This window comes from Canis aureus, chromosome 24 (assembly GCF_053574225.1).
Source record: "Canis aureus isolate CA01 chromosome 24, VMU_Caureus_v.1.0, whole genome shotgun sequence".
Classification (NCBI taxonomy): Eukaryota; Metazoa; Chordata; class Mammalia; order Carnivora; family Canidae; genus Canis; species Canis aureus.
In genome coordinates this window covers 33049217-33070513 of record NC_135634.1, presented here as the reverse complement: position 1 = coordinate 33070513, position 21297 = coordinate 33049217, and the positions used below count along the sequence as shown (strand labels likewise).

General features: G+C 35.9%; 1 protein-coding gene across 1 annotated transcript in view; it reads right to left on the bottom strand.

Annotated features, from left to right (window-relative positions):
• KCTD9 (potassium channel tetramerization domain containing 9) overlaps positions 1-21297 on the bottom strand; it is a 38259-nt gene that overhangs the window by 14574 nt on the left and 2388 nt on the right. The window contains exons 2-9 of the mRNA XM_077868805.1: positions 13958-14079; positions 10997-11040; positions 7449-7545; positions 6759-6817; positions 6431-6559; positions 2229-2296; positions 2036-2131; positions 1180-1329 (exon numbers count right to left, since the gene is read on the bottom strand). Coding sequence (XP_077724931.1) covers positions 1180-1329; positions 2036-2131; positions 2229-2296; positions 6431-6559; positions 6759-6817; positions 7449-7545; positions 10997-11040; positions 13958-14079 — 765 coding nt within the window. The remainder of the gene's footprint in view (positions 1-1179; positions 1330-2035; positions 2132-2228; positions 2297-6430; positions 6560-6758; positions 6818-7448; positions 7546-10996; positions 11041-13957; positions 14080-21297) is intronic.

Sequence of the window (21297 nt, the reverse complement as noted above, 5' to 3'; positions counted from 1 at the left end):
TTTATTCAATGACTACTAAAAGCAAGGTACTGGGGTGCCTGGGTGGCTCAGCTGGTTAAGTGTCTGACTTCGGCTTAGGTCATGATCCCAGAGGCCTGGGATTGATCCCTGAGTCGGACTCCACGCTCAGCATGAAGTCTGCTTCTCCTCCTCCATTTGCTCCTCCCTCATTCATGCTCACTCTCTCTCTCAAATAAATAAAAGCTTTAAAAAAAAAAGGCAAGGTACTATATTAGATATTATTAATTCAAAAGACATATAGGGGGCAGCCCGGGTGGCTCAGTGGTTTAGCGCTGCCTTCAGCCCAGTGCGTGATCCTGGAGACCCAGGATCGAGTCCCACATCAGGCTCCCTGCATGGAGCCTGCTTCTCTCTCTGCCTGTGTCTCTGCCTCTCTGTCTCTCTCATGAATGAATAAAATCTTTAAAAACAAAAAAAGACATATAGGGCTTTCCTATTTCCTATTAAGGAAATTAAAGTTATTAGAAGTTGGTAGATTTCACTGTTGTTTCTGCATCCATTCTCTAACCCCAAATTAGCACAGGCAATTGTTATGTGTGTGTGTCTATGTGTATATATATAACAATTTTGTTTATATATATGTATTTGCACAGAGGTCAGTGCCCCTAGCCCCAGCGCTGTGCAAGGGTCAACTGCATATACATACGTATACATACATACATGTAAACACAAACACCTGTGTATACATGTAGAGAGGAGAGCCACTGAGATGCTGACTTACACAGATTGACACACATTTATTTCACAATATCTCTGCCAAATACCTCTAGAGCAATAACATTTCTCTACTTCAGAAATGAAGTTGAATAGATTTCAAAGGTCTTTTTTAGCTTTACCCTCCTAATTCACTGAAAATATAAGTCCTGATAAAGTACAATATATTGAAAAGATGAACATGTAGTGTCAAGATTTCTTGATAGTTGCTAATCTTTCACATCTTCACTTATTGAAGGATATCAAAATTATAAAACCAACACATTTCACTTCAGAGCCTTGGGGTTTATCAACTTAATAAATTATCTGTTTTCAAGAAAAAGCTCTAGTGAGAACGAGATCATTTCTGCTTGTTGAGACTGTTCAACAGACTGAACATTTAATTCTCTTATAACAAAAAATGAACATTTAATTCTCTTATAACAAAAAAAAAATGATTCTTACATCAAGCACTGATCCAGAGAGATCAGCTCGTTCAAGATTTGCACAGCAGAGATTAGCATGTGCAAGATTGCAGCGGCTCAAATTGGCCATTTTGAAGTTAATATATCGAAGGTCCAAACGAGAAAGATCAGCACCACTGAAGTTTAAACCCTAAAATTAAAAAAAGACAAACTGTCACAAACTATAAGCCATCTGTTATTATTACATTTAATTACTATAGCTAACCACCAAGTTTCTTAGATGCAATTAGAAGGTCAGTCTTTTGGAGCTTATTAGAAAACATGATCTGATAAAACTAGCGTCCTTAATGAGTTCTTAGTAAAAGAAACTCTAAACATAACATTAGACTCCAGCCTCATTTATGGCCATATCTCATTTATGTGCAGAAATTTCTAAAGAGCAATCTCTCTTGGCCATGTATGTATTGATAGGTATTATTTAAATCTTTATTTTTATATATTTTATAAATATTCAATAATACAAGGTAGCTTTATTCTTAAAAAGTGAATACTGTGGTTTTTAAAATCTTTAGTGCTATAATACATAAAAGTATCTGCCACTAACTGGCCATACAGAATAACTGTACCAACAATTGACTTTTTATTTTAATTGCTGCAATTTGATGCACTATTCAAACACGGCTACATAACACATATTAGATAATATAAAAGGCTATTATATCTCTTTTTTCGCTAACCATTCTGGTAATAAGTCAATGCTATAAACCATAACTAAATTCTATCTTATTTTGAAAAAGGAATATAAGGCAACAATAAAAAAAATCCTACAAGAATGTAAAACTTTACTCACAGCTTTGCTGATACAAATAAGTCATGTAAAAGCCTGCTTTAATTACCTGGCAACGCAATTCTGATTTGGTTGGAGTGGCTAGAAGAAATCGGACAAATTCCTTTCGAGATATTGGCGAATGATCCTCTGGTGGTTGAGAATTCTTAAAGAATATATTAAGAAATCAGTGGAGTGAGCATTTTGGGAAACAGCTACAATAACTGAACACTGGCTAATGTAAAAAAAAAAAAAAGCCTTACCTTTATTGCCACTTCCAGGTGTTCAATCAATGAGTCAATTCCAAAAAATCTGGCTTCTTCTAACACACCTATCATAATAAAAATGATGTGACTTTTATAGAAAACTATTCATTTTAATACTTTATAAAATTCTTTGTTAAATCCTCACAATACAAGTGAAATTCAAAAAGCAATCAAAAAAAAAAAAAAAAAAAAACAAAAAGCAGACAATCAATACAGAAGATATTTTGAAATATTCTGTAGACATGTGTAAGACACAAATTTTTTCTAAATAGTTTACATTCAGCAAAAGAAAAATATAGAAACCTAAACAGATTAGAATGAAAACCTTCTGTATTTCAAAATTTTCTGAAAATCACTTTAAAAAGACCACAAGCAAAAACTCCTAATTTCCCGTTCCTAAAATAACTGAAATACATTTGATTGTAAATCTAATAATAAATGATCAGTTTACCTCATCTTAACATTTCATTGACTTCTTCAGTGAAGCAGATCTGAATGAGTTTGTCACAATTATCTTTTACTTACTGAATCAGAAAATTATAGAAATAAATAAAAGTAAATAAACATTTCAAAATAAAATGCAACAGAATGACTCAGAAACCCCTTAAGGTGAATCTTAAGGTGAATTAAAAAAAAAAAAAAAAAAGGATTTCTAAATGATAAAAGGGATTTTATATATGATTTGGTTTTCTTGGTTAAAAAAAAAAAAATCTGCACATTCTCCAGATGACTTAGTATGCATACTTATTTTTTTATATCTGTTAAATGTCTTCATCAGGGTATTTGGGAAGAAATTTGGAATCGATTTTCTTTCAAATGAAGACATCATTCATTCAGTCAGCTGAATTTTTTAATAAGTTAAAAAAGGACTCAGCAATTACAAAGAAAATAAAAGACATAATCTCTCCCTTCAAATAGTTCCAAGCTAATAAGGGTAACTATAGGTAGATATGGGAAGCTCAGCAATTATCTGGGAAGATGATGGTCTTCTCAGGGAAAGACCAATTCCATCTCTAATATTCCAGTTGCAAAACAAAGGTCATCTAATGAACAGCACACTACTCAGGTAGGTGCTCTGGCACACTTTCCAGTCCATGCCAGAGTGGCCTCATCTTTGGATTCCTCATTAAGGGGTAGCCATATTTCATTTCTGTCCCTGGTAGAAACCCACCATAGAAAGGGGTTTCTAGCTGGCTTCACTCTCCTTGTGTCAAGATCTTCAGAGTCAATCAGAACCTCCAAGGAATGTAGTAAGGTTTTTTTTCTACTTCTGGGTTCAGAACCAAACCTTAACTTCCAGAAAAGCCTTATTAATACAAAAGGCATCTATGAGGGACAGATAAGAAAAGGAAGTAATATTTAGCATATTTTGTCAGCACGAGTAAGAAATAGATTTGAATCCCAGTTCTGCCCCTTACTTCTTTTTTTGTCTTAAACTATTTATTCTTTCTATTAAAGCTTCCGTTCACATTTGTGAAATGGAAGTATTACCACTTCACAAAGTTACAGAAGTATTAAAAGATATATGCATATATATTATCTGGTAAAATGTTTGGCACTTGATAGGTCCTCAATAAATGATTATCACGATCATTATTAAACTGTATGTTTTCTGATAAATATTTAAGACCATTCTCTTTTTACTGTATCAAACTGGGGTTTCAGAAGATTTATGTGAACTTCAAGGAAATAAATATTGAAATTCTAGAAAAGTTCTCAAGTTAGAGAATAATTGAAGTGAGATTTAGCTACAAGGTTGGGAAAGATGATTTAAAATGGGGGAAAAAAAAGGGGGCTCCTGGGTGGCTCAGTTGGTTAAGCGTCTGCCTTTGGCTCAGCTCATGATCTCAGGGTCCTGGGATGGAGCCATTGTGGGCTTCCTGCTCAGCTGCGAGTCTGGTTCTTCCCCCCCTCCCCCTCTGCCCCTCTCCCCTGCTCGTGCTCTCTCTTTCAAATAAATAAAATCTTAAAAATAATAAGTCAGAAAGAGAAGGTTTTAAAGATAAATGAAAGCAGAAAAGGAAGACATGATTCATTGGAAAAAGTGAAGGTCATTAAAGGCAGAAATCAAAAGAAATAATGAAAGTAAGCAACATTCATTTGGGGAATATAAATAATAGTGAAAGGGAATAGAGGGGAAGGGAGAACAAATAGGTAGGAAATATCAGAAAGGGAGACAGAACATGAGAGACTCCTAACTATGGGAAACGAACTAGGGGTGGTGGAAGGGAAGGAGGGCGGGGGATGGGGGTGACTGGGTGGTGGGCACTTAGGGGGGCACTTGACAGGATGAGCACTGGGTGTTATTCTGTATGTTGGCAAATTGAACACCAATAAAAAATAAATTTATTACTAAAAAAAAGAAAGTAAGCAACAAATATATTCGCTGATAAAAGCACAAATTAGGAAGAGTAAGAAATAAAGTCATTTAAATAAATAGAGGGGAGGCAAATAAGTCAGTGTAGATTATTGAAAGCATATAATTACCTGGGGCAATCTGTAGCTATTATATAGAGTTTGGATAGATTTTGTACTAATTAGAAGTAATGCTTTATAAAATGAATTCAGTACAGAGCTCTGCTTGCTGAACAACTGAATAAATACAAGTAATGGCTGAGAAACCTGAAAAACAAACAAGCATAGCTTGGCAAAAGCCAGTAGTGCTAAAGTCTGGGATAGTATGAGTATGTATTTCTGTTATTTCCCTAGGCAGGGAGGATATGAAACGCTATTAGTGATACAAAGAAAAATTAAACTGGGAAGCACTGAAGGAGCCCATAGGACATCTACAGTGAGGTTTAAATGTCCTCAGGAGAAAAGAGTAGCCACTAGAGTATAGGCAGCAGAGTGATCTAGCTGCTGAAAAGCAAAAGACTGTGTAAGAGAAGACCATTGCTTCTTTCTTTCTTTCTTTTTTTTTTTTTTTAAAGATTTTATTTATTTATTCATAAGAGACAGAGAGAGAGAGAGACGCAGAGACACAGGAGAGGGAGAAACAGGCTCCATGCAGGGAGCCCAACCTGGGACTCGATCCCGGGTCTCCAGGATCATGCTCTGGGCTGAAGGCGGCGCTAATCCACCACTGAGCCACCAGGGCTGCCCCATTGCTTATTTTTCTAATGACAGTTTCTGTAGAATGACTAAAATAAAAATAGGTTATACAGGGTTTTAAGCAACAGTGGCAGGTAAAAAATAAAGTAACAAGAATTTGTTATGACTAGGTATTGAGCTAGATGAAAGATCAATTAAGATTATTTTTTTGCAATGGGTAAGCTTTAAAGGCAATATAGACTTTAACACAGCAACAACAAAAGTTACTGAGTATTATCTATTATACTCCAGAGACTGTAAGTTAGCCCCTTCCCCTACTACCACCCCAGGCTGAGTCTGATGTTTGGCATGTAGGATTTTCAAAATCAGAAGATTCCACATAAAATTTTAAATTTCCAGCTTTTCTTTAAAAATCAAGGCTCTGACCCCCTATGTCCACATCTCCAGATGGCAACAATCTGTCGAAGTAGAACAGGAATGTGCACTCAAGATCACCACATGCCCCACCACTCATCAAGTTAGACCAAATTTGGTCACATAGAGGCCCACGAGCTTTGAATATGTATCTACTACTTTTACTACTTTATAAGAGCTCTGGTTGACATCTTTTTTTTTTTTTTTTAACATCATCTCCATGATGTGAAATTCCTGTGATGTAATCAGAGATTTAAATAATTTTCAAAGGAGACTCAGAAAGGCTTTCCCCAAGTTAAAATTCTAGTAAGTTGTAGAACTGAATTTCTAATCCAGCCTTATGATTTGGAAATATAATTTCCCCTTCTGATCACTCTACTCTCAATATAATGCGAAGGTTCATAATTTGAACTCAAGTCACAATTCAGTTAAAAACAACAAAATCTTTTAAAGTACCTCATGATAAAATCTAAATCTATTTAGAATCTGAAATCATAATTTATGGTTAGACATATACCCATATACCCAAAGACTGTCTATCTGTGCCTATATGACTGTCTGTGCCTATATCTATTTCTATACCTATATAAACTCACATGTGTAAAAAAATTTAGTTTTAAAAGTGGAAAAGCTATACTTTCACCTTATGAAAATATACTATGTTACTAAGTAAATGAAAACAAAATAAAAATCCTAACCTTACAAAAATGTGAGGAATCATATTAAAAACTCACCCAATAAATTAATGCCATCATTTACAATGAGCTGTCCATGACGCAGGTAGTTCAAAATGGGTTCAAAGTACTCAGGACTTCGGTCAATTAAGAAAGCTCCTCTATGATCTTGCTTATTTCCCCAGACACCTGTGTCACCATTACAGCGAAGAGAACCCCCCCATAAATGAAAAACAAAGTTAGAAATTTAGGAAGAAAAATTGTATAGCATACTAGTTTTTTGCTCATGTAAAAATTATTGATACCATTAAAAAGTATAGGACAAGAGTTAAGTCAATATAACTACAAATAGGTTACACAAAATGTGGAAACAATGTGTTGCACTCACCTTTGTCCTTAAACATGTGGGCCAGCATACTGTCAGGTTCTTTATTCACTAAAGTGCTCCTAAGAATTCAGGGAAAAAAATTGATTTCTCCATTTGTCTTTATAAACAAACATATTTAAGTCAAGAGTATACTCGATCCCAGCTGCTCTCTCAAAAAGATGCATGCTATAACCTGGTAGGAGTGACGCTGGGAAACAAAAACGTGCAATAAGTTGCCATTTATCAAAATCCCTTCTAATCTGGCACTTCCTTTGATTCAAATATTGTTTTACGTTCCTTTAACTTAAATGCTAATCTAACCTTTTAGCAAGCTATTATATCACAATATGCTGACCTAAACTTACATTGTTCTTATCTTTAACATAAGCAGTTGTAGTTGCTACAAATTTCAGTACCATTAATTTTTACTTGCGTTGCACGTCTATTACCTGACATCTAAAAAACATGTTCTAAAACCTTAAAATACTGATACTTATCAAGCATGTTCATGCTTTTTGTGCTTTCTCTGGAATGACCTGTTAATCATTTTTCTACTCTTTAAAAAAACTTTCTAAAAAATGGTTCAAGATCAGACAGTTCATTTAAGCAGCACTGGAGTATCTTCCAAGGGAATTGGCAAAACTGAAGGAAATAACAAATACTACGTAGTGCCCCTAACACACACATGTGCACACTCTCACATGCACCTACCGTGTAGTTGTAAAGTACCGCCCTCCAACATTTAATGTCAGCCAGTCTGTGTGAGATCCTGACAACCCTTCAGGTAGTTTAGAATCTGTCTGAGGATCTAGAAATGATATGTAGAAAATAATAAAGAAATTAAGATTAGAGAATTGGGGAAGATGGCAATAAGCATAATTTTTTACACTTAAAAACACACGTAAAAGTATACCAGAGCTACTAGAGACCAATTGATAGCATTTAAAACAACACTGATAAGGTATTCCTACCAACACTGACGGGCAGAAGAGCAACGTGGTATAAGCATCTTTGAAGGAAGAAGCTGAGAGAAACAACAGAGTATGTGATGAACCTAAGAATCCCAAAGTATTTCATGCTGACTTCAAAGCTCAGAAAGTATATTTGAGAACAGGAGACTTAAAGTGGAAGGGGTATGTCCACTCCAATGGTGGGTGATGGAAGCAGTTTGCAGTAAGATCTTGGAAAGGCTAGACATGAACTCTCAAAACCCACCAGCCAAAACTCCCTTCCAGGACCAATACCAAGGATAAGATGTTGTTGGAAAAAGAACCCAAGTTGAACAGAACAAAGACAACAAAGACAAAAGAAAAAGAAGTCCAGATAAAAGTTAAAAAGGTCTAACACAATTGGAATATAGCAAAAGGGGACTTCCATATTTAATAATTCACACAAATGACAGAAAAGGAAACTTTAGAGCCATGAAATTGGAAAACTTTTCCTAAGTCAGCTCTCCCTTCTCAAGTTAAAGAAACTAATTTCACATTAAATGGGCAACTGCAAGAGAAAATCTCACACAAACATTTTAAATAAAGCAATGAAAATGTGCCAGAAAGAAATGCCCACAAAATAAAAACTATAATCAAATATTCCAAACACGCTAAAAGTAAATATAAAATATGAAAGAACAACATAACCCAGAATTACAAAATTCACAAATGAGGTGAGAGAATTCAAGAGAGAACTAAAACTACAATGAAAACTCAATTCAGAAATGAAGATCAAACTACAAGAACACAGGAGAGAATAAACAGGTAACACCTTAAGGGAAAGAAACAATGAAAAAGAGGAAAGCTTGAAAAATCAGTAAGAAATGAAGGAAGAGATGAGAACGATTTCAGAGAAGATTTCTAATACGAAAACAAGTGTAGAAGATCCAACATACAAACAATAGGACTGAAAGGAGAAAATGAAAATAAGGGGACAAAGTAAATGCGTAATTTAAAGTTCAAGAAAACTTCCTGAAATTAAAAGACTTGCCAAGTACATATTGACAGGGTCCACCAGGTATCAGATAGAATCAGCCCAGAACACCCAAGAAGAGTCTACTAAAACTACTGTTTTAAAAAAGAGGGCAGGGGACACCTAGGTGGCTTAGTGATTGAGCGTCTGCCTTCAGCTCAGGTCAAGATCCCAAGCTCCTGGGATCCAGTTCTGCGACGGGCTCCCTGCAGGGAGCCTGCATCTCCCTCTACCTGTGTCCCTGCCCCTCTCTCTCTGTGTCTCATTAATAAATAAATATTTAAAGTAAGTAAATAAAAAAGAGAGTAATCCTTTGAGTGACTTAGGAAAAATAATCATTATGAATGATCAGATTGTTTGGACATGGACATTTTATGCCAAAATAAGATGGAGTACAACATATTAAAGAGATTTAAAAAAGAAAATATGAACCAAGGATTTTAACAGCTTGAGGAATAACTGATACACAATAAACCATACATCATTAAAGTTTGCAATTTGTTCAGTTTTGACTGAACTTGTTCAGATTTTATATCTAGCCAAACTGATTTTCAAGTATAGAAACCACAAACTGTTATTAACGTGTGAATTGTCAGAGAACATTGTTCTCAGAAGTTCTTTGTAAAGATCTACTAGAGAAAAATTTTCCGACAACCACTGGAGGTGTCAACATAGGGATTGAGGGTATTAAATACACTTGAAAGAGTAAAGCTAAGTGACCGTTTAAAGAGAGAATATAGAGAATATAGTATATAATACCTATATAAGCTGATAACATAGAAACAATACCATTATTTTTTAAGTAACGGAAGAAAGGAATGAGCATATGCAAAAAATGTTTAACTGTCTTTAGCAATCATATCGGTACTGCCAAGTACTGGAATTGTTACTGACACTTTTATGTGTGTCTTGTGTGGGAGGATGTAATGAGTACTTATGTGACATAATTCCCTCATTCCCGATGACCCCAAAAATCAGAATTATTGATGTGGAAGAAAGGAGACATAGGTGTAAGACAGAAAAAGTTAAATAATAAAAGTTAAATAAAATCAGTTACAATCCTGATTATAAACCAAAGTATGAGTATGAACCCATGAGCTATTTTACCTATGTTATATATTATATAAAACTTATTATCATATAATTTACATTACACATAAATTTCATCTCTAGCTAGCTATGTATTTCCAACTCCTTCCACCAAAAAGCCTAGTAAAAATAATGAACCCAGTAGCAATGAGCCTGTCTGGCATCCAGACCGTTTTGAAATGATATTTCCTACTAAAAGAAATTAAGGCTTCTTGGAAAAAACATTGATCTGGGTCTGAAACAGGAGAAGTATAAGATGAACACCCTGTTATTCCAGACAGTAAGGAAGCTATAAAAGACCAGTGGGGTTATATCAAAAGGAGTTGAAGAGGTTTCGACCAGCCAAATGTAAAATAATACGGGCATCAATAAACACAGAGCATGAAAACATATCAAATATTTTTAAATCCAAGCATTCATAACAATAAAAAAACATGAATTACTTTTTATTTTGTATGTGTGCACCAAACCAATTAAAGTGACCACTGCCTGCTAACTACTCTGTTAAGCTAATGGATAAAAGATGTGCTCATTGTTTTAAGGTAAGAGCATGTACTTCTAAGTTGGCAACTGCTCATGTGATGATCTTGAGAACTCCCTCCTCTCTCCAAATGCAATAACTGTGATGGCTTACACAAATTATTAAATATTCAGGGTCAGGCTGTATGGAGCTAAATACATCAAATACTCATTAAAGAACAGTGATATTATCTAAGCCTCATGTTTTCTTTTGAGATGCAGAATTGTATAAACTTTCTTCCAAATCAAAAGATACCATATGTGTATCTTGTATGTGGTTGATAACAAGTCACTTTGACTGATTTGATTCGACCACTGTGAATGACTGTCAAACACTAACTTGTGCAAGCACTACACACTTAAAAATCTGTAACCTAACACCTACAAGGAGAAAATATCAACACAAAAGTTGTAGTTTCCACAATTGGAATGACCCTATCATGTCATCTCTGATGAACGTGTGCACTTCCAGAGCATTTTAAAAGCAAGTAAAAGATGAGGTATCCATACTAAAATAGAATTCAAATTAAAACTTTACTTCGACAGACATACCCAGTTTAGAATCAAAAAGTTATGATGATCTGAGTGCTACCACAAGATCCTTGTCAATATTAAGCTTATTAGTAAGTGCATGTAAAATATTTTTTTCACTTTGGCAGATAAAATTGGCTTGTTAGGAAGTCACTTACCAATAAATGGTTCTCCTTCACACACAAACAAAACATCATCATCCCTGGGGAAATCAAAATTTAAAAGCCACCATCAAAATCCAGAAATCACATTAATTATCAGTTGACTAGAGGAGCTATACTTTAGAATTATGTAGAAGACAGATTTTGCTATTAATCTATATTGCAAAGACATTGACTAAGTGTCCAGTGCTTTGCTTAACTTCTTAACTGTCTTTGGATTTAAATTTAAATAAGATCTTGTACATGGAAGAACTTTTAAAATGAAAAATACAAAACAAAACCCACTATGCAAATTATGTGAATTCCACCTTTGTTTTTTTTAAAGATTTCATTCATTTATTCATGAGAGACACACAGAGAGAGGCTGAGACACAGGCAGAGGGAGAAGCAGGCTCCATGTAGGGAGTCCGATGTGGGACTTGATCCCAGGACCCCAGGACCTAGGCCGAAGGCAGGTGCTAAATCGCTGAGCTACCCAGGGATCCCCTAAATTCCACTTTCTTATCAATTGAGGAATGTACTTTTACACTCAAGGGATAGGATTAAAGCCATAGCCAACTCTTCTTTTTATACTTTAATTCTGTAACCCTAAATAAATTATTGGGATTTTCTTCTAAATTATCAGCTGCTCTGTGCTTTGGAAATAAAAATACATTTTCATGTTACATCTAGGAAGAATATAATTCCAAGTATAACTTTGTTATAAAAACTCTCTAGGAAAAAAAACAAAAACAAAAACCAAACTCACTAGGGACACCTGGGTGGCTCAGTGGTTGGGTGCCTGCCTTTGGCTCAGGGCATGATCCTGTGGGATCCAGGATCAAGTCCCACATCTGGCTCCTTGAGGGGAACCTGCTTTTCCCTCTGCCTGTGTCTCTGCCTCTCTCTGTGTCTCTCATAAATAAATAAATCTTAAACAAAACAAAACAAACACCCACCATACACTCAAAGGTCAAATGATTGCATGTAATCCAAAATTCTAGATTATCAGTGTATATTTTCCTCCCCTACCTCAACATATCTCACCATTAGTGTAAATAAATGATCAGAGATTATACTGTGAGCCACAAATTCTTAAACAGGGAGATATTTTCTAGTTCAGAAGGCTTCACTTCTGACCTATGTTATAGAAACTTTTATTTCCTATAAGGCTTCACAGGAATACACTGAATGTTTCATAGAGGTAGTGTCTGGGTTAAGGAGAAATTTGGCTTGATGCAAAGCATCCAACAAGACTTAAATATCCATCGAAAGGAAAAGAAGCTGGGAGACAGATGCTGAAAAGCTAAGTTATTCTAATTGATTTGGATTTTAAAGCTGCATCTTTTAAGTCTGTAATCTCTTCTACTTGCTCACTATGCCAATTAACTTTTTAAGACTAGTATAAACATTTGTTTTCTTCTCATTAACATAAATCAACTACTAAACTGTATGACCCTGGTAAAACATTGAAATTCTCAGGTGCTTAATTTTCTCATTTATAAAATGAAGAGATTAGAAACGATTACCTTCAAAAGCAGTATATAATGTTGAAAGGTCATTCTGACCTGAGTTTAAACAAAAACTAAGCTCTGTATTAGTTTTGTATTAGCTATTGTAGTTTTGTATTAGCTATTACAATTTAGCACATCATTGTCTTCATATCATCAATTTAAAAAACCCCATGCTGGGGATCCCTGGGTGGCTCAGCGGTTTAGGGCCTGCCTTCGGCCCAGGGCATGATTCTGGAGTCCCAAGATCAAGTCCCACATTGGACTCCCTGCATGGAGCCTGCTTCTCCCTCTGCCCGGTGTCTCTACCTCTCTCTCTCTCTCTCTCTCTGTGTCTCTCATGAATAAATAAAATTTAAAAAAAAATAAGAAAAAACCCCAGGCCTCCCCAATTAAATGAGGTGACTTTGGCAAAGCCAATACAACACAACTGGCAGAGTCAGCACTTAGTGTTCCCTTCCCATCTTCTTTCTTAAGCCTCTTCTTGCTCCAAAATTCTATGATCCTATGAGGATGGAATGAGGTGAACAAACAGTTGTTTTAAAGAGATATATCTGCCTGGGATATTTAAAAAACAAAACCAAAACCCAATAAACAGAAAACCACTACTGTGGTGGATCACTGGTGAGTTAACCCTACTTAAAGCTCTACCTTATTTAGCAAGTTTTCACCAAAGTAGGTCATTGTGAGATTTATTAAAGTCACAGCATTCTTAGGTAATGAATTGAACAATAAGCAGTAACATATAAAAATTAAAGAGACCAATCATATTTCTAAATTAAAAAACGTATGTCTTCAGAATCAGAAATTCCAGAGGTTCTAGGCATCTGGATTTTGAAACATATCAATTGGATATTAGCTAAATCCAAATTATAAGCCAGTGGGAAAAGAGGTAGAAAAGACGTGGTGAAATTAATACCTGGAAGACACTTGGCAAATTGGTCATGTGACAAATTGATTTTTGGTGAACTGGCTTTGTGTCAATTAGTCATTTAGTAAATTAGCCTGCCTCTCTGTGAAGACTATTTTTGTAAGAAGTAGAGAAGAATCAACATTTTAAATTTATCTTACAAAAGCACATGTTCAGAGGCAATCAAATCATGAGTTAATGTATGTACATCAATTTTGTAATACCAAAATAAGTTATGCACTTCCACAGCATTTTAAAGGCATGTCTCATCCCAAATTGCATGTCTTATTAGATCCATCTCTAATAACATAAAGAAAAAATTCCTTATAGCCATGTATGAAATATGCAGAAAGACGATCAGAATATTGGAATGTACTACGGATTTTCTATCTTATAGAGTAAGTTCAAATTATTTAAATTCTAAAAAGCAAATTTTAGGCAATCATTTGCCAAAATTCTATATTCTTACCAGTAATTAAACTACTACTTAAGGGAAACAGCAGAGCACCAACATGTTGAGGGGACACTGTAGACAGCTTATAAAAAGGTGAAGGTTACCTGATCAAAGCAATATCATCAATCAGTCCACCTTTCCCATTATACACACTGGTGGCTTTTATGCCGAGTTTACTGCTGGCCACAGAAAGCAAATCAGATAAAGTTCCATATACAGCGACCACCTGTGAACACACCAGATTAACAACTTACATAATGAATTCATTATTTACAAATTATAAACCGCCAAACTACAAACAAAACTAAAAATGAGACTATCAAATAAAAGGAGATTTTGAGAGGTTTTTATATCTAATATTGCTGAAATCCAGAACTAGAGTGTAAGAAATGATCTCTGCACAAAAATAATCTACGGTCTTACATGTGTTAAATAATGCTCCCGTTCCAAAGACAGACCCACACTGGAATGCAGATTCTGACATTTTTCTAGCTGTGGACGAGATAAATTATCCTCTTTATGCTTCTGTTGCTTTAACCAGAAACCAGTAAGAATCACACCTACATGAGGTCATGAGGATGAAAGGAGTTAATGCATGGTAAGAGCTTAACAAAGCTTCTGAGACCTATTAAGTCTTTACAACGTTGCTTTTGTGTTATTCCTTTGTTATACGATGCCTTACTTTAAAAACAGGAATGATTTACTGTTTATGATAACATTTACTACATCAGCTACCACCACATGAAAGGTAAGAACTTTCCACTTCACTTAATTCTTCTGTAATTACCTATATTATAAAAGCCAGATTTTAGCTAACATTCTAAATACAGCAAACAGCTGAGATGCAGTGAATTTTTCTCCTGCTTTATATCAGACACAGTCTGATACATGTATAAGCAATGCAAATGCTTAGGTAGGGGGCTGAGAATCTCTACATGTAGTTAAGTTTCTTTTTGCTCCAGTATAATTTTAACTATGGGTTCCCGGTGGCCCGGTGGCTGAGTTGTATAGTTGTGCTATTATCAGTTAGGCTCTCTAAAAATTATGAATAAAATGTAGATGAGGGGCTGAACATGAAGAATGAACAGCCAATCGACCTTCCACAGGATACTGGATCAAGGAGCCATATGAAATAAAAAAACAAGGCTGAATCTTTGTTTACCAGTGACTAGAGTTTAGTAGACTTTGAATTTTTTTAGTTAAATAAATGAAATGAAGAGCAGAGTATGAAGGGAATTGTTTGCTAATATAGAAGTGTGCAAGAGTACTTATATTCCAATTGTTTTCTCTTGGACCATAAGGATAAAAGGACAGATACATATTGCAAGCTGGGGAGTTCTAGGGAAGGGTGGTAGGCAAGCACAATTTAAAGGGAAGTAGGTGGATTAAAAGTCAGGTACAATCCAAGTGTCCTTAAACAGATGAGTGGATAAGCAAAATGTGGTACATACACACAATGGAATATTATTCAGCTATTAAAAGGAATGAAATTCTCATACAAGCTACAACATAGACGAATCTTGAATCCATATGCTAAGTAAAATAAGGCAGGTACATAAAAAGGGCAAATATGTGATCCCACTTATATGATATAGGCAAATCATAGAGGCAGAAAGTAGAATAAAGATAATCAGGGTGAAGGGTGAACTGCAAAGTCATTGCTTAATGGGTAGTTTATATTTGGTATGATAAAGTTTTGGAAGTAGTGGTGAGGCTACACCGTAAATGTACTTAATGCCAAAGAATTGTATGCTTAAAAACGGCTACAATGGTAACTTTTTGTATATCTTGCCATGGTAAAAAATAATAACGCAAAGCACTAGGCAGTGTCTTGACACAGCAAACATGCCATAAGTAACTGAAACCTGAATAAAATGTGTCTTCTATATTTCCTATCATTTTTTCACCTCTGTAATAGAGCCTGGAATTCTGTTACTACAGATACACGTTCCTGGGAGAAAAGGAAGAGAGAATACATAAGGCTTTATGTACAAGCAAACCCACTTGTGCTAAGGGAGAGGGTATGGAGAGAAAACAGAAAAGAATCAAAAGCATAGAAACACAAGAGACTGGGATCCCTGGGTGGCGCAGCGGTTTGGCGCCTGCCTTTGGCCCAGGGCGTGATCCCGGAAACCCGGGATCGAATCCCACGTCGGGCTCCCGGTGCATGGAGCCTGCTTCTGTCTCTGCCTCTCTCTCTCTCTCTCTGTGACTATCATAAATAAATAAAAAAATTTTAAAAAAATTAATCTTTATCGTGCATATGAGGTTTAATTGTTATATGTTAAACTCACTTTAGACCTCAAAGAGGCCAATCATTTGTAAAATGGTCATGCTAAGAAAGGCTATTTGCTTTATGTGTGGTATGCCCCCCAGGGTGGACCTGGGGTTCCCACATCACTGTGATTACCCAATTTAATAAAGGAGGCACTATACTTAGAATGGAAGCATTCTATAGAGTAAATTGAGAAATGCCTCTAGTCAAGTTAATGACCATCATAATATGCTACTATTAATCCTTTCTAAAGTTCAGACCCCAAGACAAGTGAAGACCATCAGTCAAATGGGACAGTAAATGTTTTACCATGTCTAAGAGGACAGATTAATTTAGTGAGTTTTAATTTGCCTTTAAACACCATTTTCAAATTGTAGCCTAGATAATTCAAATTTAAAAATTAAAACCCACACGTGTAGTATCTAAAGCATTTTTTCTTACATGCCCATGTTATCTGTTACCTAATACACTATCAATAAATACTTATTCAATTTATGCAAGCTGATTTACCCAACCAAACCACCAATCACAATTATTAAACACAGAATTCAATTTACTCTACCTACACTTTTAGTTTAATACATTTAAAATTGGGTGGGTGTTTTTTTTTTTTGGTGCAGGGTTTAAATTCCAGTTAATAGTTTAATATTAGTTTCAAGTGTACAATTAGTGATTCAACACTTGCACACAACGCTGGCTACTCATCACAGGTGCACCCCATAATCCCCATCACCTATTTAACCCATCTTCCCTCTCATCTGGCAAACCATCAGTTTATTTTCTATAGTTAAGAGTTTGTTTCTTGGCTTCTCTCCCCCCCCCAACTTTTGTTCTTTGTTTTCTTAAATTCCACATATTTTTCAATTATTTTGTTCCTAAAAAAGATAACTAAACTCTAAGCTAAGAAGGCAAATATTAAAATAGTAAATATTAAAAAGTCTGAGAATATCAAGTGTTGAAGAGGATGTGGATCAGTGGCAAGGTTTATGCAATGCTAGTGGGATATAAATTACTGCAATGCCTCCAAAAACAACTTGACATTATAAAAAATTAAACATTAATGTACCCTAACAGCCAATACACTGGACTCTCGAATAATGCAGGCTTTTGGGCACCAACTCCCCCTTCCCTGAATAGTCAAAAATCCGCATATAGTTTTTGACTCTTCAAACACTTAATAGCCTACTGTAAACCAGAAGCCTTACCAATAATATAAACAATATATATTTTGTATGTTATTCTATTTTTACAATAAAGTATGCTAAAGAAAATACATTCATAGGACTATAGTGTATTTATTGAAAAAGAAAATCTACACATAGTGGACCAATGTAGTTCAAATCCATGTTGTTCAAAGTGAACTGTTAGTACAACTTACATATATATTCATCAAAGCATTGGTTCTGAGAAATTTGGTCGCTAGACTGGCAGCATTAGGATCACCCAGAAATATGTCAGAAATTCAAATTCTTAGCCCCATCCCAAATCTACTGAATCTGAAGCTCTGGGGGTATGGCCCAGCAATGTGGTTTCTCAATTCCTCCAGCTGTTCCCAATGCATGCTAAAGTTTGCAATCCACTGCCCTAGAAAAATGCTTGCATGTGTGTACCAGGATACATACACAGGAACAGTCATAGCAACACTGTCAATTTAATAGCAAAATATAGAGAAATAACCCAAGTGTCCACTGACAGGAAGATAGATAAAATGGGATAGTACTTGTATACAATAAACTATTACAAAGCAGTGAAAAAAATTGAAGTATATAGAACATTATGGATGTAACCTTAGAAATATATTGAATGAAAAATGTAAGTCCAAAAAGATTATATATGACGCCAATTTAGGATATATCCCAAAGATGACAAAACAATATATAGGTTAGTTATACATATATATGTGGCCAAACTATTAAAGAAACATGGCAAAGAGGGATGCCTGGGTGGCTCAGTTGGTTGGGTGTCTGCCTTGGCTCAGGTCATGATCCTGGAGTGCTGGGATGGAGCCTGGCATCTGGCTCCTCACTCAGCGGGGAGTCTGCTTCTCCTTCTTCCTCTACCTCTCCCTCTTTCCCAAATAAATAAAACCTTAAAAAAAAAAAAAAAAAGAACCATGGCAAAGAAAACTACAGCATTCATGAAACTGGCTGATTTTATGGATAAGCAGGGGGATAGTAAAGTGGACAAGAACATTAAGTTTTGGTAATACACTTTTTCTTTCATTGTGTGGCAGGTTTACTGATACTTGGTATATTATTTTCCTCTTAATTTTTATATGTTTTAATATTCTTTATATGTATCAAATATGTTTTTTAAATGTTTAAAGTTGAAAAGCAAAGTTCCTATTAATGTTTACGTTTCAATAGGAAAAGATTGCATAGATTTTACTTTTCTTCAACTTAATGGATTCAAATCTGGATACTTAACACCAACAACGTATTTCTGACCTAATATGAAAGCCAGAAGAAAATAATTATGTCCTGGACAAAGAGTGTAAACATCAGTACAGAATTTTATTTCACATTCCATTATGTCTGCCGTAAGTATGGCATGGTTCCTCATACAAAGATGGTACTAAATTTCAGTATACAAAAGGTCTATGACTCGCACAGCCCATTGATAAATATTCTGAAGTTAAAAAGGCCAACTTCTATTCAAGATGTATAGAAATTTTGAATTGACATCAGGTTACTCAGAAGCCACTCACTACTGTCAGACATCTGAGTCTCATTTCAAATTCCTTAATGCTATTTACGGGAATATTAAAAAGAAAAAAATGAGAATTCTGAGGCATATGGAGAAATGATGAAAGGATACAACTGATTCTTTTGGAGCAACTAAAAAACCTAAAATTTGAAGATCCCAATTTTTTAGGATTATGGCCTTCAAATGTTTTAGACTGCGTACTCCATCAGTAAAACATTTTTGGGCATGTGCTCAAACATTTGTGTGTTTATTTACTCATTTATAAAGTTTATGCCACAATTAGAAAGAAACAATGCAATTTCCCAAATGAGGACTTTTATCAACTTAGAATATGGAACTGGCCAGTAAAAATCCCCTATTTACCATTAAATTTAGTGAAATGCTACCAAATATAAACTGATTTTAAACATTAAAAACAAACAAGAAAGCGGGATCCCTGGGTGGCGCAGTGGTTTGGCGCCTGCCTTTGGCCCAGGGCGCGATCCTGGAGACCCCGGATCGAATCCCACATCGGGCTCCCGGTGCATGGAGCCTGCTTCTCCCTCTGCCTGTGTCTCTGCCTCTCTCTCTCTCTCTCTCTCTGTCTCTGTGACTATCATAAATAAATAAAAATTAAAACAATAACAACAACAACAAAAAAAAACAAACAAGAAAGGAAAATAAAAACATCTCAAGTTGTCTTCATATGTTGGAAAATATTTTTAAACATCTTGCTACTTAGGATGACCTCATCCCACCACTGGCTAATGTTTCAAAGAACAATATGTACTTGGAGAGTAGTTTATTGTTAATAGTAGTTATTAAACAGGACTTCAAATAGTCTTCTTTAAAATTTGGTACTTTTGGAGGCAGCTGGGTGGCTCAGTCTGTTGAGTATCCAACTCTTGGTTTTGGCCCAGGTCATGATCTTAGGGTAGTGGGACTGAGCCCCAATTCCGGCTCCACACTCACTGGGGAGTCTGCTTGAAAGATTCTCTCCCTCTGTTCCTCCCCCACTTGTACATGTGCGCTCTCTCATAAATAGGTAAATCTTTAAAAAAAAAAAAAAAAAAGGTACTTTTTGATTTCTCAGATCCAGATATCCATTTCTTTTAAGTTTTAATTTTATTATTTTTTAAAAAAATTTTTTATTTGTTCATGAAAGACACAGAGAGAGGGGGACCAGGCAGAGACACAGGCAGAGGGAGAAGCAGGCTCCATGTGGGGAGCCTGATGTGGGACTTGATCCTGGGTCTCCAGGATCACACCCTGGGCTAAAGGCGGTGCTAAACCACTGAGCCACCCGGGCTGCCCTATTTTTTAATTTTTTTTTTTTTTTTTTTTTTAAAGATTTTATTTATTTATTCATGATAGTCACACAGAGAGAGACAGAGAGGCAGAGACACAGGCAGAGGGAGAAGCAGGCTCCATGCACCGGGAGCCCGATGTGGGATTCGATCCCGGGTCTCCAGGATCACGCCCCGGGCCAAAGGCAGGCGCCAAACCGCTGCGCCACCCAGGGATCCCTATTTTTTAATTTTTTAAAAAGATTTTGAGAGAGAGCAGGAGCAGAGGGAGAGGGAGAAGCAGGCTCCCGGCTGAACAGGGAGACCAATACATGGCTCTAACCCAGGGTCCTGGGGTCATGACCTAAGCTGAAGGCAGCAGGTTAGCTGACAGAGCCACCCAGGCACCCCCCATTTTTTTTTTTTTTTAAATCTCATAGTTTATTTTTGGAGAAGTGGCAGCTCTGCCATTTTCTTACTGCTTACTTGTGTTCACATAACAGTCTTCAGTCTGCAGCTTCTTAAAGCCACTTGGCATTTTGGTGAAGGTTAATTTAGTTAAAACTGGATAATTCAAATCTTAACATGCACTTGCATAATTCAGTAGGTCATAATTCAGAACCAACCAGTGAAGTAGTTTTCTCATGTGAACAGACTCCCTTCTCTCAGTAGACCTGAGGCTACTGAGTAGCCTACAGGCTACACATTGAGTAATTGAAAGCACTTGTGTCTTTATGGACTGAAAAACCACATTTTAAAATGATTTTAGATTTCTAAGTAAAAATATAAAAAGTGTATTTCTTCTTAAACTCTACTGGGTCCTCTTGCACACCCTCTGTGGTGTACTATTGCACCATGGAAAGCACGGGTTTAGAAAATGCACAGCCCTCTCTACAACACCAAAGCATGCACTAGTTACACTTATGTTTATTCAGTATACAGAAAAGTCACGGAAAGCATATGATGTAGTTCCCTGCAGTATCTCTGTGTCTCTCCAAGCCCAGGCTTTATGGCCCAGTCTGGCAACCACTGAAGAAGCATTACAGGAGGGAAACCTATTTGACAAAACGGATACTCATCTTTTGACGAAGAAGAAAAATCAGAAGCTTGGTCAAGAAGGGATAATGGAAGCGACAGATATCCCAATATCAAACTCTAATGGTAGTGCTCTGTTTCAGCATATTTTTCATGAACGTCA